Raw genomic sequence first — 23,356 nt, forward strand, 5'->3', positions numbered from 1 at the left:
ATATATCAAAGTCTAACTGTAAGGGCAGTGACCTCCTCTGGCAGATGGCACAAACTGGACATGTAATGAGAGCTAGAGCAAGTCTCCCTTGACCGCTGACTTCAGGTCCTTCTGTAGGTAATATCTGTATAGTCAGAGGGTGCAGCCTACAGTGTTGTCCTGGATGTGGGCACGTGGACATTCCTCTCCACGTAGTCTCAAATGAAGTGTGTGGCATGGTGTCTCAAGCCGCTTCTGATTTCTTATGCTCGTCCCCCAGGTCCCCCAAGTTCAGAACCACAGACTCCAGGTCTTCTATCTCTAGCAGATCCGCTGCTTTGATTTTCTGCACACGAACTTTCGGACTGCCAGCTCACAAACAATGGCATGGAGACATTATTAATAATGAATACTCAATCTTAGCTTAGTCTTGCTCCTAACTAGTCCCTATAACTTAAGTTAACCCATGTTTTTAAATCTACATCTGGCACATGGTGCATTACCTCATCTCTCCATGCTGCCCATCCTGCTTCCTCCTTATCTGGCTGCAACTCTGCCTTTTTTCTTCCCAGAGTGCTCTGTCCAGCTGTCCCGCCTATACCCCCTGCCTAGCTATAAGCCGTTCAGCTTTTTATTACACCAATCACAGCAATACATTTTACACAATGTACAGGAATATTGTGCAACAATTTCCCCAATTTCATCTATATCCATTTTTTTATTCTCTTGGCTAGCATCCAGTTGAAACTGCCATCCGTGTTGACCCGACTTGAAAGCAGTTTTTGGCTCTCTAGTGTTCGGTCCTGTCAGGAGAATCAGTCTCTGGGACAGGGTTTTCTGGAGCTAGCCTCAAAGTGGCTGTAAAATTCCTGATTCTTCTGGCTCCGCTTCTCAAGCAGTAGTGTTACAGGTGTGCCACAGCCAATAGGATGCCCTTCTTAGAATTCCAAGTTGTAGTCGTCGCTCTTCCGTTCCAAAGCACACATAGTTCTGTGGACTGTAGATTCAAATGTCACTTCTTACCTGGACATTCAAGATCACCCACAATCCAAACTGTGTCTGCTTCTCCCTTCTCATGTTTCTCTGAATTCACATTACTTGTTTTGTATATATGCAATTTCTCTTTTTCTCCATGTATTGTTTTAACCCTCTCATGTTATTTCCAGAGACTACTCCGGGGGCAGGGGTGGGAGTGGAGGGAGGTGGGCAGAGCTTTTCAAATCCCATCTTAAAAGTTACTGGAAGGAATTTTCCAGAATTCCTGTTCCCTGGTCTCCTGCCCTCTCACTCGGTCGCTACCCCTGTTACCCTTCTGATTCATTTCCTCTGCAAGCAGGGCTTGTCTCTTACTCAATTTTATAGGCCTTATAATGGTGACATGAGTTCTTGGAACATAGGAAGGCTTCAAGTCATATTTATAGAATTGAGTCATTGGGAGTGCCTGAGGGTAGAGGAATCCGTTCAAACTTAAACACTTAATTTATTGTAATAAGAGATGTTGTAGAGTAAAGGCTCATGTCTGGCACACTCTTCCAGCTGTGGATACACATGTAGATTTTATGTTTTATTTAATAAATTTTATTATGAATCTGTACTCATCTGCCCTCTGCTGTTTTTTATTTCCTCAGAGGGTGTTTTAACGCTGAGGGCAAAACCCCCACCTCCTGATGAATTTGTTGACTGTTTCCAGAAGTTTAAACATGGATTCAACCTTCTGGTAGGTGGACTTTATTTATATATAATTAGAAGAAACAAATGGAAAAGATCAAAGACCAGCCAGAATGCTCCTGAAAATTAAATTAAGAGACACAGTTGTCCCTGTAGATTTTGGGTGTGTGGTTTGATTGTCCTTTAATTATAACACCTGATTGCAAGGCATGCGGGTCGCATAGGCATGCTTAGCTGAGGAGTAATGCCCGTGCTTCTTAGCTGAGTGTTCCTCTGCTTCTCTCCACACTGCTGGGACCCTCTAAGCATAAGCATTAGGAAGGGATCCACCCGGGGCTGCCCTGACTTCTGTGTGAGTGTCCATCCTTGGGGTATTGCACTGTGGTAATGCATTTGTTTTCTGGTATCACAGGCCAAGCTGAAGTCCCATATCCAGAACCCAAGTGCTTCAGATCTGGTTCACTTCCTGTTTACGCCACTAAATATGGTAAGAATTTATTTATTAAGCAAAGCAACTCTTCTTAGCATGACTTCCACCAAGGGTCTAAATTGCCTCACATGAGTCCTGTTTTTCTTACCATGTGTGTAAACTCTAGACTGCGAAGTTTGAGAGTAGAAAAGGACACACACCTCACTTATAGCTGGGGACGTGGCACACACACATGGACATAATAATAGCAATTTATTGCAACCTAGAATTGTTACAAACACCTTGTTCTCCAGAACACCTGGGAAGATTGGATGGAGTCATGCTCAGGAATTCATACACAAAAGTACTAGATTTTACAAGGCAAGGCAGAAAAGGAAACATGTATAGTGGTTGTAAGGGCTCATTCTAACCAAAGAATAAATGACGTCAAAGAATTTGTTTTTACATGTTTGTGGTGTCTGTATGGTGTGTATGTGTGGGACTGTGGGGGTGTTGTGTGTGGGGGTGTTTTGTGTGTATGGTGTGTGTGTGTGGTTTGGTATGTAGTGTGGTGTGTATGTGTGGTGTGTGTGGTATGTGTGATCTGTGTGTGTGGTGTATGTGGTGTTCTAAGAAGAAAGAAGAGGGTCTCAGATCCCCGGAGCTGGGGTTATAAGCAGCCGTGAACCCCTCACTCGGTTCTTTGGAGGCACCATACATGCTGTTAGCAACTCAGCCATTTCTCCAGCCTGGCTTTTTTTTTTTTCAGTAGGATGGCAAAGCAGCATGAAAGTCGTTCTCAACGTGTGATCGCTCTATCGTAGATTTTTTTCCCCTAAAGAGTAAAGATATAGCCATACAAAAGACACATTTCCCCATATTGATTTAGAACATATGAAAATTTGTTTCCTTGGATTCTGTACGTTAATCAAAAACAGAGAAAATTTAGTATTTCTCATACATTTTATTAAAGATTTTAGGAAAAGAGAAAAACTAAGAAAGCAAAGGCATGAAAGTTATACTGCCCTCCCAGAACTGACTGGGAGAGCCCTGACGGAGAGTTTGAGTCTACCTTTGCATTGCTAGCAGACAAGACTAAGTGACGTTGTCAGCATGAACATAGGAGTGACTGCTAACAGATGGGGGCAGGGCCAATGACTGTTGTCCAGACGGCCTTCATCTTTGCTGGATGCATCCATAGATTGTCCAGTATTGAATTTCTGACAACCTAGTTATTGCTGAATTAATAATATTGAACTACTCTTTAAAAAAATTAGAACTCCAGGCGGTGGTGGTACATGCCTTCAATCTCAGCACTTAGAGAGACAGAAGCAGGCAGACCTCTCTGAGCTCGAGGACAACCTGGTCTACAGAGCAAGTTCCAAGACAAGCTCCAAAGCTACAAAGAGAAACCCTGTCTCAAACCCCACCCTCAAAAAAAAAAAAATTAGAACAAGTTGAGTTTGGTTCTGGAAGTTGGCAATTCCAAACTCCAGAGGCCTAAAATCAGGAGTTCAAGGGCAGCCATGGCTCTACAGTGAGTTGAGAGTCAGCCTTGACTAAACAGTAAGCCCCATCTCAAAAAATAAAAGCAACAGAAACAATAAAACAACGAGATCCATCTCATCCAAATGAGAAGAAATCGACACAAGCTCACTTAAAAATATTTCTTTTAGCTCCTAGCTCCTTTGATGCTCTCTTACTATCAGCACATGCTTATAAAGCAGCTGTGTCAGGACCTTTTATTTTCACAGATCTGAAACAGGGATCTAATAACCACCTCGTGATGTCCCCAACTCACAGTTCACCACTGTGTTCAGCCTGCCTATCTAAAAACATCTACTCGTTGTATCTTTGCCTTTCTCAAAAAGACAACTTATCAGTGTTCTCACCACCATGATCCTGTTGCTCCGTGCAGGGCTGTAAACATTTTCCTCGGGCAGGGAGCTGGGGAAGGACATTCATTTAGAGCTTCCTGTAAGCCAGGCAACGTTGAGTGTCTGCTTGCAAGTCTCTGTTCTCCATGTTCATCATGCTACACAGACATAGCCACAATGCATGGGTGTGTGCACGTCTGCTGCAGTTCTTGATGTGAGGTCATGGCCTGTAGTGTTAGCTCTTTTTCAGTCTCTTTCCTTTCCCCTCTGCTAACCCAGAGAGCGTGGCATTTCTGCTCCTTCGCTCCTTTAGTTGTCTCTGCATGCTTCCTGCAAATACTTGTAGGGTTGGAAGTTAAAAGCCACAGTGGCAGAGTTGGGCGTGGTGATGCCTGCACCTTCAGTCCCAGCACGAGCTGGTGTGATGGTGCCTGTGCCTTCAGCCACAACTTTTTCAAGGCTGAGTTCCAGGCTAGCCCAAGTTCCATGGTAAGGCCTTGTTTTGAAAACCTAAAACAACAAACCAAAAGAAATTGAACCTGCCACATTGGCTCACACCTGTGCTCCCAGCTCTTGGGATCCTGAGGCAAGAGGATTGCTGTGAGTTTGAAGATGGAGTGAGCTAGGTAGAAAGTGTCAAGTCAGTGTGGACTGCAAAGTGAGACCTTATCTAAGAAATCCCAAGATGCAAGACTGAATGGCAACCGCAGTGCTGACTAGTCAGGGCAGGTTGTGTTCATAGTGGAGTTGGTACAAGGCTTTCACCCATTTTAATGTCTGCACTGGTTCTCCAATGTTGTGTCTTTTGCAGTTAAAGTCAGTTACATGAAGAAGTATAAAGTTTGTGTTACAATGTAGTGTGTCACTACTGTGCACAAATTGACAGCAGTGAGTACCTGGGGAGCCCTGTATCACAGTCATGCTGGCATTAAGGTGCCTGAGTTGGATTCTGGAGGACCTGTCTTCAGGGTTACTAGAAAATCCTGTGTTTATAGAGCCACGAAACAGCATGGCCTACCCAGAGCCCCTGACCTGAGAAACATTGTCTCAGTCTAGAGCCATTCAAAAGAACTTAAAAAGAAAAAGAAAAAGAAACAAAAATAAAAGACCTTTCTTCCTGCAGCACATCTCTGAGAAAGCCAGATTCTAAAAAGTTTCTATCCAGCCTGTCTGCTAAAAGATAAGGACCCTCCCTCAGCCAGGACATCACCCCTGGGAGGCAAACTTGAAGCTGTCTTCACACAGACTTGTCATTGTTTTGCTTATCAAAGTGTGCACCTGTTTCCCGCTGACCATTAAACTGTCCATATCAAATCAGGGAAACTTACTAGAATTGAATTCTGGGGAGTGTGCGGGGGGGGGGGGGGGACCACTTGCCCTTGTAGCTTTCCACTTCCCTTTCTCCCCTCCCTCCCCTTCCTTCCCTCCCCCCTCCCATCCTCCCTCCCTCTGGGTCCTTTTCCGTTTTCTTTAGCTCCACAGGCATAGCATGAACTGCTGACTGGAGGCTTCTTTCTCTCCCTCTCCAGAGTATTCATTCTGGATCCACAGTTTTCAGTTTCGACACAACAGATTTGCCCATTGCAGTTGGTATCTTTAAAATAACAGAAAGTTAAGGAAGTGATAGATGGTTAGATCAGCCAATGAGGGCTGTCTGCACTGCCATTAGTATTTTGCAGGGAAAGTAATAGATGCTTATAGCCAGTACACAGGTACTGTGAATGTCCTTAAACTGTTTACGTTTATAGAGTAATGCACCCTCATTCTGAATAGGTCAGTTTGAGAAGATGTTTTTTACTCTCTCACTTTTAATTTTAACTTATAGAAACAGTGCTTAGTTTTGGAGTTGATTTTTGTGCCTAAATTTCAGATTATACAAATAATCATTTCTTCTTTTTTTTGCTAAAAAGATTTGTTCTCCATCTAGGTGGTCCAGGCGACAGGCGGTCCTGAACTGGCCAGTACGGTACTCAGCCCACTGTTCACTAAAGATACAGTTGATTTTTTAAACTATACAGTCACAGCAGATGAACGGCAGCTGTGGATGTCGCTGGGCGAGACTTGGCTGAAGGTCAGGTAAGCACACGAAAGCTCCGTGTTTAGGAGCTGTCATGCCGTGAGCGCTCTCAGCTGCACTAACCAGGAGACATTTGGGTAAGGCTCTGTGTAAAGAAGTACCTGCTGTGGGCCGGAGAGGTCAGTGTCATTGAAAAGCTTGTTGCCAGGCGGTGGTGGCACATGCCTTTAGTCCTAGCACTCAAGAGGCAGAGGCAGGCAGTCCTGTGAGTTCAAGGCCAGCCTAGTCTATAAAGCAGAGGCCAGGAAAGCCAGGACTGTTAAACAGAGAAACCCTATCTTAAAAACACCACACACACACACACACACACACACACACACACACAGATGAAAGAAAAGAAAACCTCGTTGTCAAGTTTTGCCAGAGAGATGGCTCATCGGGTAAAGAAGCTTGTTGCCAAGCCTGACACCCTGAGTCCCATTCCTGAGATCCATGGGGTAGAAGGTAGAACTGACTCAACATTGTTGTGCTATGACTTCCAGATGTGTACCATAGCATGTGTACACCCCCTCCAACATGCACGCATGCACACATACACACCATGCACACACACACGAGTTGACTAAATGAATGCATTTTTAAAAATTTTTTAAATTAAAATTAAAATCACGTTGCCATCTGAAGAAAGTATACTGTATGCAGAAGGGGAGGAGTGTGGCATAAGCAGACTGGGACCCATTAGCCTGGTGGAGTGATGGAAAAGGATTGAGGGAAAGGGGCATCAGGAAGAGCTGGTATTTCAAGCCAGCAGCTAACAATCCAAGTGGGAATAGACACACACACACACACACACACACACACACACGCACGCACATCTACAAGCACACAGTGTATGCTCTGTCTTCTTCCATGCGTTTTATAGAGATATGGTTGTTTCTGTTTCACAGATGAAGAAATAAGGCTGAGAAAGGTCGACTCATTTCCTTAAAGTCATATAACATCTTAAGTGACAGAGCTCCAGAGTCAGGGGTCCTAATCCCCTTGCTAATGGGCCTTTCAGTAGGATGTGCAGGGTTTCTCCAACTAGAGAGTGACTGACAGAGAAGCACAAAAGCAGACAAGAGGCAGTGAGAGTTCAGAGATGAGGGAGGAGGGACCTGGGGGAAGTTGACAGTTGTGGAGAAAGGTTGGGAGAGGCCTGGTGTAAAAACAGGAGGCATCCAGAGGTGAGCGGGTTGGTTAGGATGCCAACCAGATGTGCTGAGGAGCAGATTCTGAAGGTTGTGGAGAATGACCGACCTTGTGAACAAGAGTATGACATAGACGTGTCCATGTTCTCCCCCTCCCCCTCTCTTTCTTTCTCTCTCTAACTTTGAGACAGGTATTTGCTAAGGTGCTGAGTCACCTGCCTAGGCTAGTTTTGAACTTGTTATCTTCCTGCTTCAGCCTCTGAAGGAATACACTGCCAGTTGCACTACCAGCCAACTGTTTGCAGAGATCAGTCTGCCAACTGGGGCCACTTTGACCAGGGACAGAGCCCTGGGGTTAATGGTGTAGCATTGGCTCCTTAGTAATTGGCTCTCTCTGGGGTTAGATGTGGGCTAATTTTAAAATCATCATCACTTGTCAATAAAGAGGTTGAGAAGAGCAAACTGTTAGCAAAGGCTGACCCATGCCGAGAAGGGCTGGTCATACATTTCCAGCTCCCTGGGATAGCCCTTAACAAACTTTGTTTGGCCACACCTTTTTCTTTTCCTTTGCAGCGCGTACAGATAACTCAGTGTAGTGGCCACTTAGCAACTAGCCTCTGGAAGTTTGTCCTTGTCCCCCTGAAGGGCTAGTCCAAAAGACACGGACTAATTTTTCTTTTATTGAAACACACAAGATATCCCCGCTTACTTACTACTGTGTGGGAATATCTATACTCTGTTTTACCAAACTGAAATTCCTTAAGGTTCTGTGTGCGTCTTTTCATGCTGTAGACAGTATTTGTCTTTGTGTACTTATTTATAATATCCATGTACCAGAAGATCATATTCTATAGTTTTCATGTTATTTATATCTTCATTAAAAGATTAATAGCTTTTATTTTTTATCCATATAAAATTATTATATTGAGTAGCCATAGGTATGTATATGCACCACATGCATGCCTGGTGTACCCGGAAGTCAGAAGAAGGCGTTGGATCCCTTGGAAGTGGATTGACATGTGGGTGCTGGGCCCTAAGCCTGAGTCTCCTGGGAGAACAGCTAGTGCTCTTAATGGCCGGATCATCTCTCCAGCTCTTATTTTATATCCTTCGCTTTCTTAAAGTGGCTTAAATATACTTGTAACATGCTAGGTTTGTGCCAGTTGTGATGTTATGACAAGCTGAGGCCAAGTCTAATTTTTTTCCCATAAGGCTTATTAAATCTGTCACATCTCATAGAATACAAAAATAGCTTGAGGTCTTCAGTGACTTTGTTTTGAGCCATACCACAAAACCAGGAAAAAAAAAATGTAATGATGGTTTAAATAGCAGCATCAGAAGTAAGGATATAATTAGCATTTAACACAGGAGACAAAGGGTCATTTCAGGTCCTCACTAAGGGTATTAGGCACTAAATGAGGATTTAAAAACCCACGAGAAGGGACAGGATCAAGAAGGCACCAAATAATTTGAATAAGAGGGCTCATTTGATCGTGGTAGACCTGTCACCTAAGAACATGTCATGTGTGGAAAGAGCACAGTGGAAAAGCAAAGCTGTCGTCTCCGTGGTAGCCTCTTCTGTGACTTGAGACGGACGGAGCTTGTGTGAGCTGACTCTCGGCATTAGCTGCCGAGTGGGTGTTGAAGCTGACCACAGAGCAGTTGACTGTCCTAATTAAAGTGAAGTTGGTGCTTTCAACATGTAAAGTTGGTCATCTGCTTCATTTTAGGAAACTTTGGAATTTAAAAAAAAAATCATGAACCTTCATAACAGTCTTGGGTTTTTAAAAGTTTCTGTTTTTAAAGATACTCCCACTGCTGTAAAGGGAGAGCTTAGGGCTCTTTAGGTTCTGCTGAGTTCCATGCTTTAAATGCTTCCTGCATTTCCCTTCTCATGCACACATGTTAAGAAACCTGCACCCATGCTGAGCATCAGGCTTCAGGGAAAATTAAGACAAAGTAGAGAAATGGATAGTACAGCCGAATCGAATCACTCTCTCATTTTATTTGCTTGAACTACTGGAATAAATAGGTTTCCTTTCCCCTCCCGAGACATAGAGTTGTTTTTGTGTTTGGCTGTACAGGTAGAAAGGAATTGTGACTGAGAACACATTGTTTAACATATAAACTCGATGTCACCCTACAGATCAGAATGGCCGAAGGAACAGTTCATCCCGCCCTATGTTCCGAGGTTCCGCAGTGGCTGGGAACCCCCGATGCTGAATTTCACGGGTGCTCCCACGGAACAAGACATGTACCAACTGGCCGAGTCCGTGGCCAATGCGGCAGAACACCAGCGCAAACAGGAGAGCAAGAGAATGTCCGCAGAGGTCAGGATCCACGGCGTGTGATTTCTGTGGGTGGTGGTGGTCACCGGGTGAAGGGTGTTCTGGAACCAGTGATGGAATGTTACCCCCTCCTCCACTGGGAGTCGTCACTCACTGAAGGGTGTTCTGGAACCAGTGCCTGAATGTTACCCTCTCCTCTGGCTGCTCTGCATCCTACCAACTCTTGTGTTGGTAGGATCTTGTGTTGATGATGGTTACTAGGTGCTTCTCTTACTGGATCCCCCAGCTGGGTCCCTCTGCCACAGTCTGTTCCTCAGTCCTCCTGGTCCCATTTCTGTCAGGGGCTTGTCCTCAAGCGCTGTTTATTCTCTCTGTTCCTTTCCCAGCCATCGACCCTCCAGGCAGTTCCTGAGCCTAGATTTTGTTGATTCCATGCAACTCTTTCACAAGTACCATAATTCCACCCTCTCTCCCTTCCTCTTTTCTTCCTTCTCTTCCTGCCACCGTCCTCTCCACCCCTCACCCACTGCTCTTCTCTCTACCACTGTGCCGCTTCCTCTCTCCCTTATACTGTGGCTGCCCTCCAGCTCCCTCTTCCTATTCCAATCTTCCGGAAGTGTGTAGAGGAGCAAGGTTTGTGTGGACTTTATTCTTTTGACAAATGCGCACGACAGTGTGGCATCTGCAGAAGGCTGTAACATATTTTATTAGTTATTGATTAAGCTATAGCATATCCCCTGTTGGAGGAGCACATGAGAGGAATGAAATTAGGCACAGGGTGATGTTCTTGGAGCATGGCTTTTCTGTGACTTTTCTTCCCTCTTGGAAAGGAAAATTGAACAGTTTCTAAAGCTGGACCAAGTACTCATGGGCCGCTCAGAGCCATGTAACCATGAGGATAAGAACTGGCGTGAAAAGCAGCAGTGAGTGGCAGCTAGCTGCTCCTGAAGTCTCAGTCTTTCCATAAAATTCCTTTGCTGAGTGGCTTTGTAATTTGGCAAACACACTAAGAGGAAAGGCATTAACAAATCACATTATCTCTCTGACCACTTTTAGGAAGAAGCATTCATTTAAGTTAAATAGCTTAAAATTGTTACCTTGGGCAAAATTGTTCTTTGGACAGGAATATTATATAGGAAATTTGTTGCGCTCTGCAGGCTGGAGATATGGCTGATGGGGTACAAAGCCTTTGTGCAGGCAGGGGGACCTGTCATCAGCTCCAGGCACCCACCCCCTCGTGTTCAAGTCTAGTGGAGTGATGTGTACTTGGAATCCTAGAGATGGGGAGGTAGAGACAGGAAGATTTCTGGGGCTCACTCACTGGCTAGACTACCCCGTCGGTGAGCTTCTGGTTCAGGAGGTGACCCTGTCTCAAAAATAAAAGGCAGGAGCAGTAAAAGATGTCATCAATGGGGGCTGGAGAGATGGCTTAGTGGTTAAGAGCATTACCTGCTCTTCCAAAGGTCCTGAACCCAGCAACCACATGGTGGCTCACAACCATCTGTAATGAGGTCTGCTGCCCTTTCCTGGCCTGCAGGCATATACACACAGATAGAATGCTGTATACATAATTAATAAACAAATAAATAAATAAAGTCATCAATGTCAACCTCAGGGTCACATATGTGTGCACACGTGACACACACATTAGACACGCACAAACACAAAGTTTTCTCTACAAGGCAATCTGTCACAATCTGGAATTTTCAAAACTAAAGCTAACACACTTCTCTGATGTCCCCTTTCTGTGAATGGGACTGTTTGCCCTCTGGCCACCTGGAAGGGAAGACTGGACTTCATACCTGGCCTTTGGTCTAAATGCCTGATGACGGCGGCGACCTCCTGCTCTGTCTCGTCACAGGCTGAGTAGCACGTGTCCCTGCCTGAGTTTGATAGTTCAGACCTCATGACTAAATTCTTCCATTTAGAGAGCAACTGTATGTGGGGGGCGGGGGAGCAGAAGGGGATACAAGCACACAGGAAATGGTAGTTCATTTGGAGGTGGGGTAGCAGAGGGGGTATATAAGCACACAGGAAATGGTAGTTCATTTGGGGACGGGGTAGCAGAGGGGTACACAAGCACACAGGAATGGTAGTTCATTGGTGTTGCCATAGTCACAACTGTTTTTAAGTCACAGAAATGTCCAGCTTCAAGAAAATATGCCACTTAATCGTGTGCACTTGAGAAGTCACACCTTTGGAAGTCCCTTCACAGTTCCTGTGTTTAGAGAGGAACCAAATATGTGTTCTCGGCTGCAGTGCATACATCTGTCTACTCTCAACACATAATTTGAAAACTTATTGCAGATCCTCCCTTGGCATGAGTTGTCATTGTCCTGCTGTAAAATATTTCCCATTTCATGATTTAAGTGACCACGCAGAGGCTTATGCTGCCTGCGAGATTGAGATTTTACGGGAAAGGAGCGCGGGTGGTGGTGACTCAAAGTGCGTGAGAAGCGTGGTCTGGCTAGGAGAGACTTGCTGGTATTTTATTGCTACTATAATAGATGTGCTGACAGCAAAGATGAGCAGTTCAGGATCAGGTGATTTGGTTTAGAGTTGAAAAAGGCCTAGGTGGCCCTGAGTAATGAGAGCAGGTAACACTCAACTCGCTGCTTCCTCGGAACCCTCAGCAGCCTCAGCCCAGCTGTGTGGATGCCACTCAGTCACGTGGCCCCTGGTCACATGGCTCCTCCTTGGCTTACCCCGTCACACGGTCCCTGGTCTCCTTATTCCTCACCCTCAGGACCTGTGACTTCTTACCGGCCAGGAATTGTTCTTTCCTAGAAATAAGCAAAGGGTGGGAATGACTCTAGCAATTTCTGGCCCCAGTTGTTCAAGTCTTTGATTTTTTTTTAAATTACCCAATTGAATTCCATATGTCTGCTATCTTGGGGAAATGGTTAGTGGAGTTGACTGATCCCAAGTGTTTCAATGGCTGGAAAGTATCTATTTGTGTGTGTTTGTGAGGATCTGCCCTCAGTCTATATTCTAGGTGGATATGTAATTGTGGTGTTTGACATCCAACGCTGCCTGTGGGGGATTCAGCCCTGTTCTTCCCAGCCTTTTCATTGGAATTGCCCACTGTATCTATCCAGCTTAGACGCTTCCCAAACCTTCCCTTGTTCAGATCATTTGCTCCAGTGAACCCCAAAATAATACAACTCCAGGGAGTTCATCAACTCTCTCCCATACTTCTCTTTACATGTGGAGACCCTGTGAAATCTGGAGGTGACCTAGTGGGTTGTTTTTCAAACAGTCTGAGCATGTGGCCCCGGGGCTTTAAAGCCACCGTGCTCAAAGGTCACAGGCATCAACTCTCCCTTGGTAGCCACCAGTGATCTAAACAGGGTTAACCATAGAAAAAAAATGATTACAGAATTATGTGCTCCGGGATTCTTGATGAATAAGGTCAAAGTTCTGCATGTATTTATAGTTACTGTTGCAGTAACTCCGAGAGCAGTCCAGCATTGGTCACAGAATTTTGAAATGGCATTTGGGGGTACTTTTTAAAAATGGGGGGGAAAATAGAGTGATGTCATTCTGTTATAATGCAGACGATATTTATTTCAATAGAGTGTAACATGAGGGGCTGACTTGTTGGGGTATCTGTCCCGCCTAGTACCCCACAGTCGGCAAGCAACAAAGAAAAATCACACAGAGGTCTCCATAAGTTATAAAGCTGATTGGCCCATTAGCTCAAGCTTCTTGTTAACTAATTCTTATATCTTACGGTAACCCATAATTCTTGTCTGTGTTAGCCATGTGGCTCAGTACCTTTTCCAGTGGGGCAGGTTACATCTTGCTTCTCTGTGGTCTGGGCAGGAATGGCAGAGGGAGCTTCCTGCTTCCCAGAATATTCCTGTTCTCATCGCCCCGCCTCTACTTCCTGTCTGGTTGACCCACCTATACTTCTTGCCTGGCCAATCAGCATTTATTTAAAACATGATTGACAGATTACAGACAATTCTCCCACACCGCTAGAGTGTTGCCTGTTCATTACACAGGAAGCAAAGGTTAATGGTCATCTCCCAATTTTATTATTTACATTGTTAAAGTCTATCTAAGATCAAAATCATCTATTGCTGAAATTCCTCAGGAAAGAACTTTCTGCTTTTCTATGTAATATTTTCAGAACTAAGATATAACCTGGACACTAATGACAAAAATGAACCACCCTTGTCATAACCTAATAGCCCAATGAGCAATGCCATGACAATGGGAACCTGTTGTAGGGCAGGGTTCTGGTTGACTGACGGGGAACTCATGCCAGTGGTTCTTGGTGACACTCCAATGTAATTCTGTCTTCCAGCATTCCAGCGTGTCCGACTATTCTCCAGCCGATGGGTATGCATTCAATAACAGCATGTACAACAGAGGACCACATCTGGACCAAGGGGAAGCTGCCGGGGCTTTCAAGTCAACTCCCAACCGTCATGTAGATAGGTAACACTCGGCAGATGCCCTGTGGGGCTCTATGGGTCATCCTGGGTGACTTAGGGTGTGGGAGTGGAGGATGGGAGGTAAGGATAGGATGGGAGAGGGGCGGGCTTTGCTTTGCTGGTTCTCTAATGGTTTTGTCTGTTAATGACTTGATACGGTCTCCATAGTTCCTTACTAACTGGCTTTGATGCTCAGGAGAGTCAGGGCCTCTAGTTAACTCTCAGTGCCAATCCCACTGGGTGACTTCTGCTCTCTTAGAAGGTGCTTCTGACTGACCCGTAGAGGAAGGTGAGAGAATTATCTTTAAACCCTGCTGCTTGTCCCCTTCATCCCTACCAGATAGTCCCCAGAGAGCTTTCCCAGGCAGAAGAGGTGCTCAGGGAGGACAGTGCTGGCTGCACAATCATGAAGGCCCAAGTTCAGCTGCCCAGAACTCACAGAAACCAGACCTATTAGCTCCTATCAGCAAGACCAGAGCGCCTTCAGTGAGATAGGAGGTAGAGACAGGAGGATCTTTTGAAGCCAGAGGCAGGCTAGCTTTCTATGCAGCATGGGGCAAAAGACCCTGTCTCAGACAAGGTGGAAGGTGACAACTGACCCCTCACCGTGCCATGGCCAGCATTCACCCGCACTCACTCCCCTACAATGAGTTGTTCTAAGAGTCTTCAGTTCAGCAACGTATAAAGTAAACAATTTCTACCTTTTCTGCATCTACCAAAGACTAAAAACAAAATACAAAACCTGAAAATCCCCTTTTATAGAGAGAATATTAGACTCATCAGAATAAACCAGGTATGGCGGCATATGCCTAGAATCCCAGTGCTTGAGTTGGCTGAGGTGTGAGGATGGTGAGTTCAAGGCCAGGTTTAGCTACGTAGATTGCTCTGGGCTAGCCTGGTTTATTGTCTGAACCTCTGTTTCCATCTCATTTCTACTCTCAGCACGCCCCCCCCGTGTGTGTATGTTGTGTGTGTGTGTGTGTGTGTGTGTGTGTGTGTGTGTGTGCATGTGCATGCATGTGTTTGTGTGTATTTGCACTAGATCTAATTAACTGTTTAAATAGAGGTCATACCTTTCCATTTTTTTACTGTTTCCTTGTATTTTCATTTCTTAAAGATTTAGTTTAGCCAAACATGGAGAATTGGAAATCTAGAAGAAATAAAAGAACTCCATGAAGTTCCCTTTTTTTTATAAACATGTTGTTTCCCAGCAGTTACAGTTGCATAAACACTAGCCTAAACCAGAAGAAGAAGAAATAATGAGATGTTGTATCAGGGATGGAGAGGGATAACACATTTATTTAATTTGGAGAATGTGCAAGCATCTCTCTTATAAGGAGTCGCTTTTCCAATATATTATTTACCTGTAGAATCCGAAAGCTGGGGATGTTTCTTAGGCCGTTCATTGCTTGCCCAGCATGCAGCCAGTCCTGGGTTCAATCCTCAGCATCACAGGAAACCACGACATGGCACATGCCTGTCATTCAAGCACTTGCAGGTGACGACAATGGGGTCAGAAGTTCAAGGCCACCTCAACTAGTCCCAGGCTAGCCTGGGATGCATGGCACCCTGTCTCAAAAGAAGGTGGGGAAGATTTGCTAAGGATGACAGAGGGTAATCCTTGGAAACTGTACAGGTGCTGCTCTAAGGGCACCAGTAACCTAGTAAATTGAGTTCAAAGAAAAGTCAGCAATGAATAATGTATTTTGAAAATGCCCACATATGAATATAAGTTTTAATTATTTAGAAAATGATCAGTGAATGGGAGATGACTCAGTGGCTAAAGCTCTGGCCTGCAAGTATGGGAAGGGAGTTTGGATTCTTAGAACTCATACAAAAGCTGGGCAGACACGGAGGCCATTTATACATCTAGCATCTGGGAGACAGAAACAGGGAATCCGCAGAGCAGCTAGCCAGCTCCACAAGCCAGACTTGAGGATCTGTGGGCTCAGAGACAGACACCCCCCGCTTCAGTGTGGAAAGTGGGGAGTGATAGAGGAGGACTCTTGAATTAATTTGGGGTCTCCATAAACCTGAACACACACCTGTACGTAACCTTACCTAAACACATGCTCACAGGATAAGCACAAAGGTGGTGGCCTGAATGATTAAATGGTTGTGTCTAGCATTTCAGTCTCTACCTGCCTGCCAGGTCACCTGAATCTGTAAGGTCCAGCATCACCTGTTACCCATGGCTTGGCCCCTGCCATCAACTGTGGTAGTGCGCTTCCCTTCGGTGTCTTTGAAAGCTTACCTTGTTCTGTGTGATCTTTATAGGCTCTCAGGGGACTATGTCTCTGATTTATTCTCTCAACCATATCTTTCCAAATTGACTTAGGAAGTTAAAGTAATGCTGTTACTGTAATGAAATAAAATGTAAATTTAGAAATCTGTAACAGAGAAGAGTTTGTGAACTTTAAAGATTAGCATTATGATTGAATTTCAGATTTGCCTTTGAGAATGTCCAAAATGCAAGGCTGGTCTGGGATACATGATGAGTACCAGGCCAGCCTTAGCTACGTAGCAAGACTTGATTTCAAAAGCAAAACCAAGGCATAACCAACAGAGCAGATGTAGAAGCAGCAGTAATCTCAGGACTTCTCTGTCAAACCAACCGCACCAGCTAACAATAGACCATAGTCTCTCAAAGGCCAAAGTCAGCTACCTCGTGCTGTGACGATTCACACAGCAGCTACTGCATTTCTTGCATATAAAAACAATTGCATTTAGTCATAATCACAAAAGCAAATTCAAGACCCTTGTGTGTCTCACATTAGATCAGGACTTCCTGATGGCGTTTGCAATAATAACACATTTTCTTTGCTACATAGAAAGTTAGTGATCCCAGGCACTGCCCACCATCCTAGTTTAAAGTGATGGCATCTGTCAGGGACTGTCTGCAAATTCTTTACCTGGCCCAATGTGACCCCTCTGAGGCTCCTGTCTCCTTGTATTACTGCCATGGCTGGCCATAGCTGGTTTGTTTTTTTTTTAAACAATAATTCAGATAGATGTAGATACTCAGTTGCAGGAAGTTTTCAAATCTTTCTTAGAATACAGTTCACTCTCTCTTATTCATGATAGTTCTTTTGCAAATAATAGAAGGGAGAAACGGGAAGAAAGGGAAAGAACAGAAATTACTATTTTCTTAATTTTTGGGATGGGTGGATCTTTTTATTCCCCAATTTTCCCATATATATTAGAATATATCTAATCTTTATACTATAAATATATATTATATATTATTATATGATAGATAAGTAATGCACAACATATATATAAATGTATGATGTATTTATAACAATATATTATGTATAATAAGTTATATTTTATATATACAGAACATAAATATTTGTTATATATAATATAAATATGTAAGTTATAAATATGTAATTTAAGGATTAATATATTATAAATATGTAAGTTAATCTTAATATAAATATACAAGTATATAACATATAAGTGGCAAGAGAATGTATTTAATGTTAATATAATATAAATGTATAAGTTAGCTAGCGGCAAAACTATCACAGTAGAGGTTGGGATATAGAACCTAAGAATAACAGTCCTTAAACTAAGATTATTCATAACATATTAATAATAAGCCAGGTGTTGGTTCATGTAATCCCAGCACTCAGGAGTCTAAAACAATAGGACCCCAATGAATTCAAGGTCTGTCTGCGTTAACAATGACTTCTACACCACCCTGCGCTTCTGTATGAGACCTTATCTTAAAAAATATAACAAAAATGTGTAATGCAGAATGATTAGTGGCATAATTTCACCTTTTATTTTAATATATTGAAAATGGCTGGTCATCGACACAGCTTGGAAGACTTCCTTTGCTCTGGTCCCCCACCTGATGGAATGACCATGGAGAGACAGTGGAGCTCTCTGAGGAAGGGTGGCCCTGTCTCTACACACCATGGAATGACCGTGGAGAGACAGTGGAGCTCTCTGAGGAAGGGTGGCCCTTTCTCTACACACCATGGAATGACCGTGGAGAGACAGTGGAGCTCTCTGAGGAAGGGTGGCCCTGTCTCTACACACCATGGAATGACTGTGGAGAGACAGTGGAGCTCTCTGAGGAAGGGTGGCCCTGTCTCTACACACCATGGAATGACCGTGGAGAGACAGTGGAGCTCTCTGAGGAAGGGTGGCCCTGTCTCTGCACACCTGGTCTCTGAGGGCCCAGGTGTGGCGCAACATGCCAGCAATCCGCGTGATGAGCATCTTTAGCCTGCGCCTGTTGATTTTTCACAGCGTTTTGTGAGGAAACATAAAAATGTGATTGGAGGAGGTCGGGAATAAAATCATTCAGACTCAGCATTATCATTTTATTGTTGAAGCAGAATGCCAGAGAAGGAGATAAGAATACTATTTAATGCATGAAGTTTTGTTGTTCATGTAAAAAGGTAATGTTAAGTACATTATTAAATCTGTTAATGCTGGATTATTGGAAGTAGTATTTGGTTTTTAAAGACGATGTGCTTTTAAGAAATTGGGCCCATACATCAGTTATTATAATTTAGAAAGCTTGTGGAGATATAAAATTGTGTTTTCCTCTTTGGTTGAGAAGGATGCTGGCTATATACTTGAGGGATCCCTTCCCTTGCATTTTTGGCAACTGAGCAAAGGTTTCTTTAAAAATGGTCCCTAGACATAATTTTTAGTGCGTTTAGTTGTTTATGAAATGTTGCCTGAGTGAGTGAGTGAGATCAACATTTAACTGAAGTTCTGCTGTGGGCGTTGTCTTCAGTCTGCTCATTGCACATGTTCATTCTGTTCCTTTCACGGTCCATACGCTGACCATCGGCAGTCTCTCGCATGTTCTTTCTTCATTCCTTCTGAGATGGGATCTCACATAGTCAGGATGACCTCAGACTTGGTGTGTAGTCCACGATGACACTGAATTCCTCCTGATCCCCTTGCCTCAGCCTCTCACATGCTGGGATTCTAGGTATAGAACCCCATGCCTGACGTGAATATGTATGTGTAATAGACAATTCGCAGGTATGGAGTCTACATTTGGCACAGTACCAACTAGCTTTGGAATTTTGCATAATTTTCCTTTGACCGATAGTTTGTTCTAGAAAATAACAAAAAACAAACAAAAAAGAAACAAAAAGTCATTTCTTCATGTGTGCGTGTCCACTCACCCCTGCATGTGTGCGTGTCCACTCACCCCTGCATGTGTGCCAGATGGAGGCCAGAAGCTAGATCCCCTCAAGTTGGAGTTACAGGTAGTTGTGAGACCCCCAAGGTGGGCACGGTGAATGGAACTCAAACCTCTGCAAAAACAGTGCCCTCTTTGACCTGAACCATCTCTCCAGCTCCAGTCTATAAGAACACAATGGTTCCTTTCAGTTCTCAGACTTTGAAAGGGTTGGACTGGCCCTCATGTTTACTTCCGTACTTAGGCTTTAGAAAAACCAGGAGAATTACAGAGTTCTTCCTTTCTTTTTATAGGAATTATGAGTCTGTCAAGACACAAACCAAGAAATACGCCAAATCCAAATATGAGTTTAGGGCAAGGAACAGCAGCGAGCTCACGGTTCAGAAGGATGAAGTCTTAGAGGTAATTGATTCTCACCCTCTTATTACCCTACGAAAGTAAATTCTCTGTGTTCTTCTCATATGTGTCTGAGCTGAGACCAAGGACTTGTCTCTCTGTGCACAGTCCGTCCTGGGCACCTGTATCTCTCTAGAAATATCAGCTACTTAGTTTATCTGAGGCCATAACAGTGCTGCGCATTCAAGTAGGAGAGACCTAGAGCACGGCGGAAGAAGGAAGTTGGTCTCTTGGCTGGCCTTGTTGCCCTCCCTTTCTTTGGGATTTATTCAGTTTGGAGCCAAGGCTAATCATAAATTCAGTGCAGAGGAATCATGACAGTTTGAGCAAATATAACATTTCTTCTTTCTCTGAGCATCCTTGTCATGTCAGAGCGTCACACACTTGGTGATCACATTGAGGGTAGTGTTTCTTAGGTTATAGTTTAGAGCACATTTCCTAATGCATACAAAGCATTTTGTTAAAAATAGTTCTCATATTTTCCCTTTCTGTCCCACAAATGGAAATAATAGAACCCTCTAGAGTGGGCATCTTATTGCCCTTGGAGTACCTCAAATGATGCAGGTACATTTTGAGGACAAAGTCTATATTTGGGTTAGATTTGTCATAACTATTTCATGGATTTCAATAATTATAAGTCTTCATGTAATTCCTAAGAATGTCAGTCATCCCAACACTCAGGAGGCAGAGACAAACTGATCTCTGTGTGTTTGAGGTCAGCCTGGTCTACAAAAGCTAGCTCCAGAACAGGCTCCAAAGCAACACAGAGAAACCCTGTCTCCAAAAACAAAACAAATTTCAGTCACTCATATGTTCATACCCAGTTCTTTATCTGAAGTAAAAATAATTTTCTTGGTTAAAATTTAGATATAGATTTGAATTTGCCCTTGAGTGGGTTTTCCTACCCAAACTGCATTTTTCGTCCTTGCATACTGACAGATACTTGATGACAGGAAGCAGTGGTGGAAAGTTCGGAATGCCAGTGGGGACTCTGGGTTTGTGCCAAATAACATTCTGGATATCGTGAGATCCCCGGAATCCGGCGTGGGACGTGCTGACCCCCCATATACCCATACCATACAGGTAACTTAGGTTCTGGGCAAAAGTTAATGTTTACAGATTTCCATGAACAGCAATAAGTGCCTTTTGTGTATGAACCACTTTGAGATTGAATTGGTTATATTTCTGAGAGCAACTGAAGAGCCACGTGGGGAGGCAATTGAGAATTATGCATCATGTTTTCTGACTCATTTCCTAAGGAAACTGATAAATGCCCAGCAGTAAGTTACTGCTCCTGTGAATGCTTTTTATACCAATTTGTAATATTTCTAACAAACATAATTTTTTTTCCTTTGCCCATTGATGTGGACACAAGACCGGCTGAAGGGTAGAATTCCATCTATTTCAGCCTTGACCTTCAGGGTCTATTAAATGTGCAGTGCCCGGCAGCCTGTTCGCACTCAGCCTGCCTTCGCCCATGCGTGGATAGGTGTCCTGGTGTCACGGTGTTTCCCCTTTCTTTACAATAAGGTTAAATGTATCTATGATGTACACGAAGTAGTACAGGTTCTTCCTAATAACCACTGAAAACTGCCCGAAGCCCACACACGCCCCATTTCAGGGTTTTAGTTGCCTGCCATTTATCCATTTGACAGGTGTATTTGCTTGAGCTGGCACTCTGGAGTGAGGTCCTGAAAGAGAGCTAGAAAGGATGACCTGTGTCAGCATAACCTCCCAACCCTAGTGGCTTAGGGGAAAAGCCTTCTAATTTTCAGTTTTGAGCAAAACACCATTCCTGGCTCCATTTTTACTATGATTTCGTTAGCATCCCTGGTTCGTGCACTAGCTTCATGGATGTACTGTGAAGCAGTTCATTGTTGGCCACGTGTAGGTTGGCCAAGTGTCTAAGCGTTGAGTGGAGTCCGTTATCCTGGCTGCCACACTTGAGTTCTCCGACCACTTGGGACTCCTTGTGATCCTTGTCCCTTCCCAGAGGGTTTTGGCCTGATTAGAAGCCACAAGTCAAGCAAATACATGATATAAAGAAGTCTTATCCCTCGGTGTGGAGACACATTCCATCTTCCCAGACCTGGGGGGACAGAAGCTGGATCATCAGGACTTTGATGTCATCTTGGGCTGACAGAGTAGGACTCTCTGACTCAAAAAAGAAACAGAAAAAGAAGACAACACGTTGGTGTTTTCCTGTATGCTGTCGCCATGTAAAGTGATGGCGGTAGAAGTCTGTTTCCTGTGCTCGGTATCTTGTTTTGTTTTTTTCCCCTGTGCTGACATGATATGTGTACTTATTTATGCCAATCATTTGTCATTAGCTTTTGATGCCAAAGAAGGAATTTGAATTATTCAAGGTATGGTCTGCTGTGTTTCCCGTGGATTTTGCAGTGACTTTTCTAACTTAATTTTCCATACCTCTTCCTTTGCGTAAGTTCCTCCTTTTCTAAGTGTGAGATGTGGTTGTCTAACGGTGATGTAAGGCCTCTCTGCAGAGGATGCGTGCCAGCCCTCTGCTTTCTCTCCTGGAAGGCTTTTGATCTTATTCTTAACAGTGAGGTCATAGATGCTTGAAATGTGTGCCTGAAATATCTGCCCTTCAAGAAGTCAGTATTTTTCAACATTCTAACTACTGACAAGGTGTTTACAAAGGGGTATCCTTTGACCACATGGGCAAACAGATCCAAGAGTTCCTGAGTATGAGTATTAAAAACAATTGTTCAGATTGAATTTTGTTTGTGTGCATGGTTCCTAGAAACAGATTAAATTGAAAAACAAGGTAACTTAACTGAACTTGCAAATAATGTATATTCTGAGTATCTGCCCCTACTAGGGACTCCCTGAGAGAAGTCAGACTCCCATTCTTTCCCAACTTTGGGCTTGCCTTTTCCCTCAGCTGTGACTCCTGGCCCGAACTGTGTGTTGACTTTCCTGTTTCAAGCTTGCCTCTGGCTACAACGAACCCAAATGATTAGTACACTCCACGGGCAAAAACAGTCCTTGGAGAGAACACAACACCCGCCCTCCCTTACTCTGTTCTTTCACAGAACCTCGTCTTAACATTTTTGTCAACTTTGGCACAGTGACGAGTCTGTTTTTTAAGTGTTCACATGTACCAGGAGTCTATACTGAAACTGTGTAAAGAGACAGTTGTGGCTGCGGAGGAAGGTTGCGTGTTTTGGCTGTTCCCACAGTCTCACTGCAGAAATGTGTGTGGAAGAGTGCTTGTGGGTGTTGTGGGCGGGCATGTGCTCCTCCCTCTCTTCTCCCTCCTGTCCCTTCTGCCCTCTCCTCTTCCCCTCCCCCACATCTCTTTAACCCCTGTGTTCTTAATCTGCCTGCTGTGACATCCCTGCTTCTCTCAAGGGATTCCTGTTTTTAATGACCTTGTAATCATTCTGAAAAGAGTAGAGTAGGATGGGAAAGAAAAATCCTCAGAACCATATCCCACCCTCTGTCTATCTCTGTGGCCGTATCACAGACTTCTTTATCTGAGAAAACCAGCGCTCACTGCAGAATGGCAAGGCCCCTCCCACGTGTTGGTAGAGTCCAGGGATGCTCAGGCCCTCCCTGTATAGAACTCAAGTAGCTTTCGGTTCATGTCTTTCTCTCTTTGCCATTCTTTCATTCATGGATTTGTTCAGTACCAGCATCCAGCTGTCAGTAAGAAGAGTGGTAGAGAAGCCAACACTCCGTGGTTCCTTTGCAGAAGCCAGCAGCACACCTGTCTCCAGGTCACCTGTCGCTTCATCACGTCCTTGGTACAGGCAGCTCTTTGGAGAGCAGTGACTTCCATCACAGCCTACAGATCTCTTTCCCCATCCACACACTCACACTAAACTTCCGACGTAAAGGAAGATTTGGTGACTCATAACCATCATCCCTATACCCGAGAGGTGGGAGCA

The 23,356-nt window shown here is 44.1% G+C and overlaps 1 protein-coding gene across 4 annotated transcripts in view; it reads left to right on the forward strand.

Annotated features, from left to right (window-relative positions):
- The window catches only part of Eps8 (EGFR pathway substrate 8, signaling adaptor), a 180,853-nt gene that overhangs the window by 137,409 nt on the left and 20,088 nt on the right, over positions 1-23,356 (forward strand). For all 4 annotated transcript variants that reach the window (XM_048432469.3, XM_085687274.2, XM_048432468.3 and 1 more), the window contains 7 exons: positions 1,608-1,696; positions 2,060-2,134; positions 5,861-6,009; positions 9,287-9,470; positions 13,741-13,874; positions 19,340-19,448; positions 20,382-20,525. In XM_048432469.3, coding sequence (XP_048288426.3) covers positions 1,608-1,696; positions 2,060-2,134; positions 5,861-6,009; positions 9,287-9,470; positions 13,741-13,874; positions 19,340-19,448; positions 20,382-20,525 — 884 coding nt within the window. The remainder of the gene's footprint in view (positions 1-1,607; positions 1,697-2,059; positions 2,135-5,860; positions 6,010-9,286; positions 9,471-13,740; positions 13,875-19,339; positions 19,449-20,381; positions 20,526-23,356) is intronic.

The sequence above is a fragment of the Myodes glareolus genome, chromosome 3 (assembly GCF_982192425.1).
Source record: "Myodes glareolus chromosome 3, mMyoGla1.1, whole genome shotgun sequence".
NCBI classification, from domain to species: domain Eukaryota; kingdom Metazoa; phylum Chordata; class Mammalia; order Rodentia; family Cricetidae; genus Myodes; species Myodes glareolus.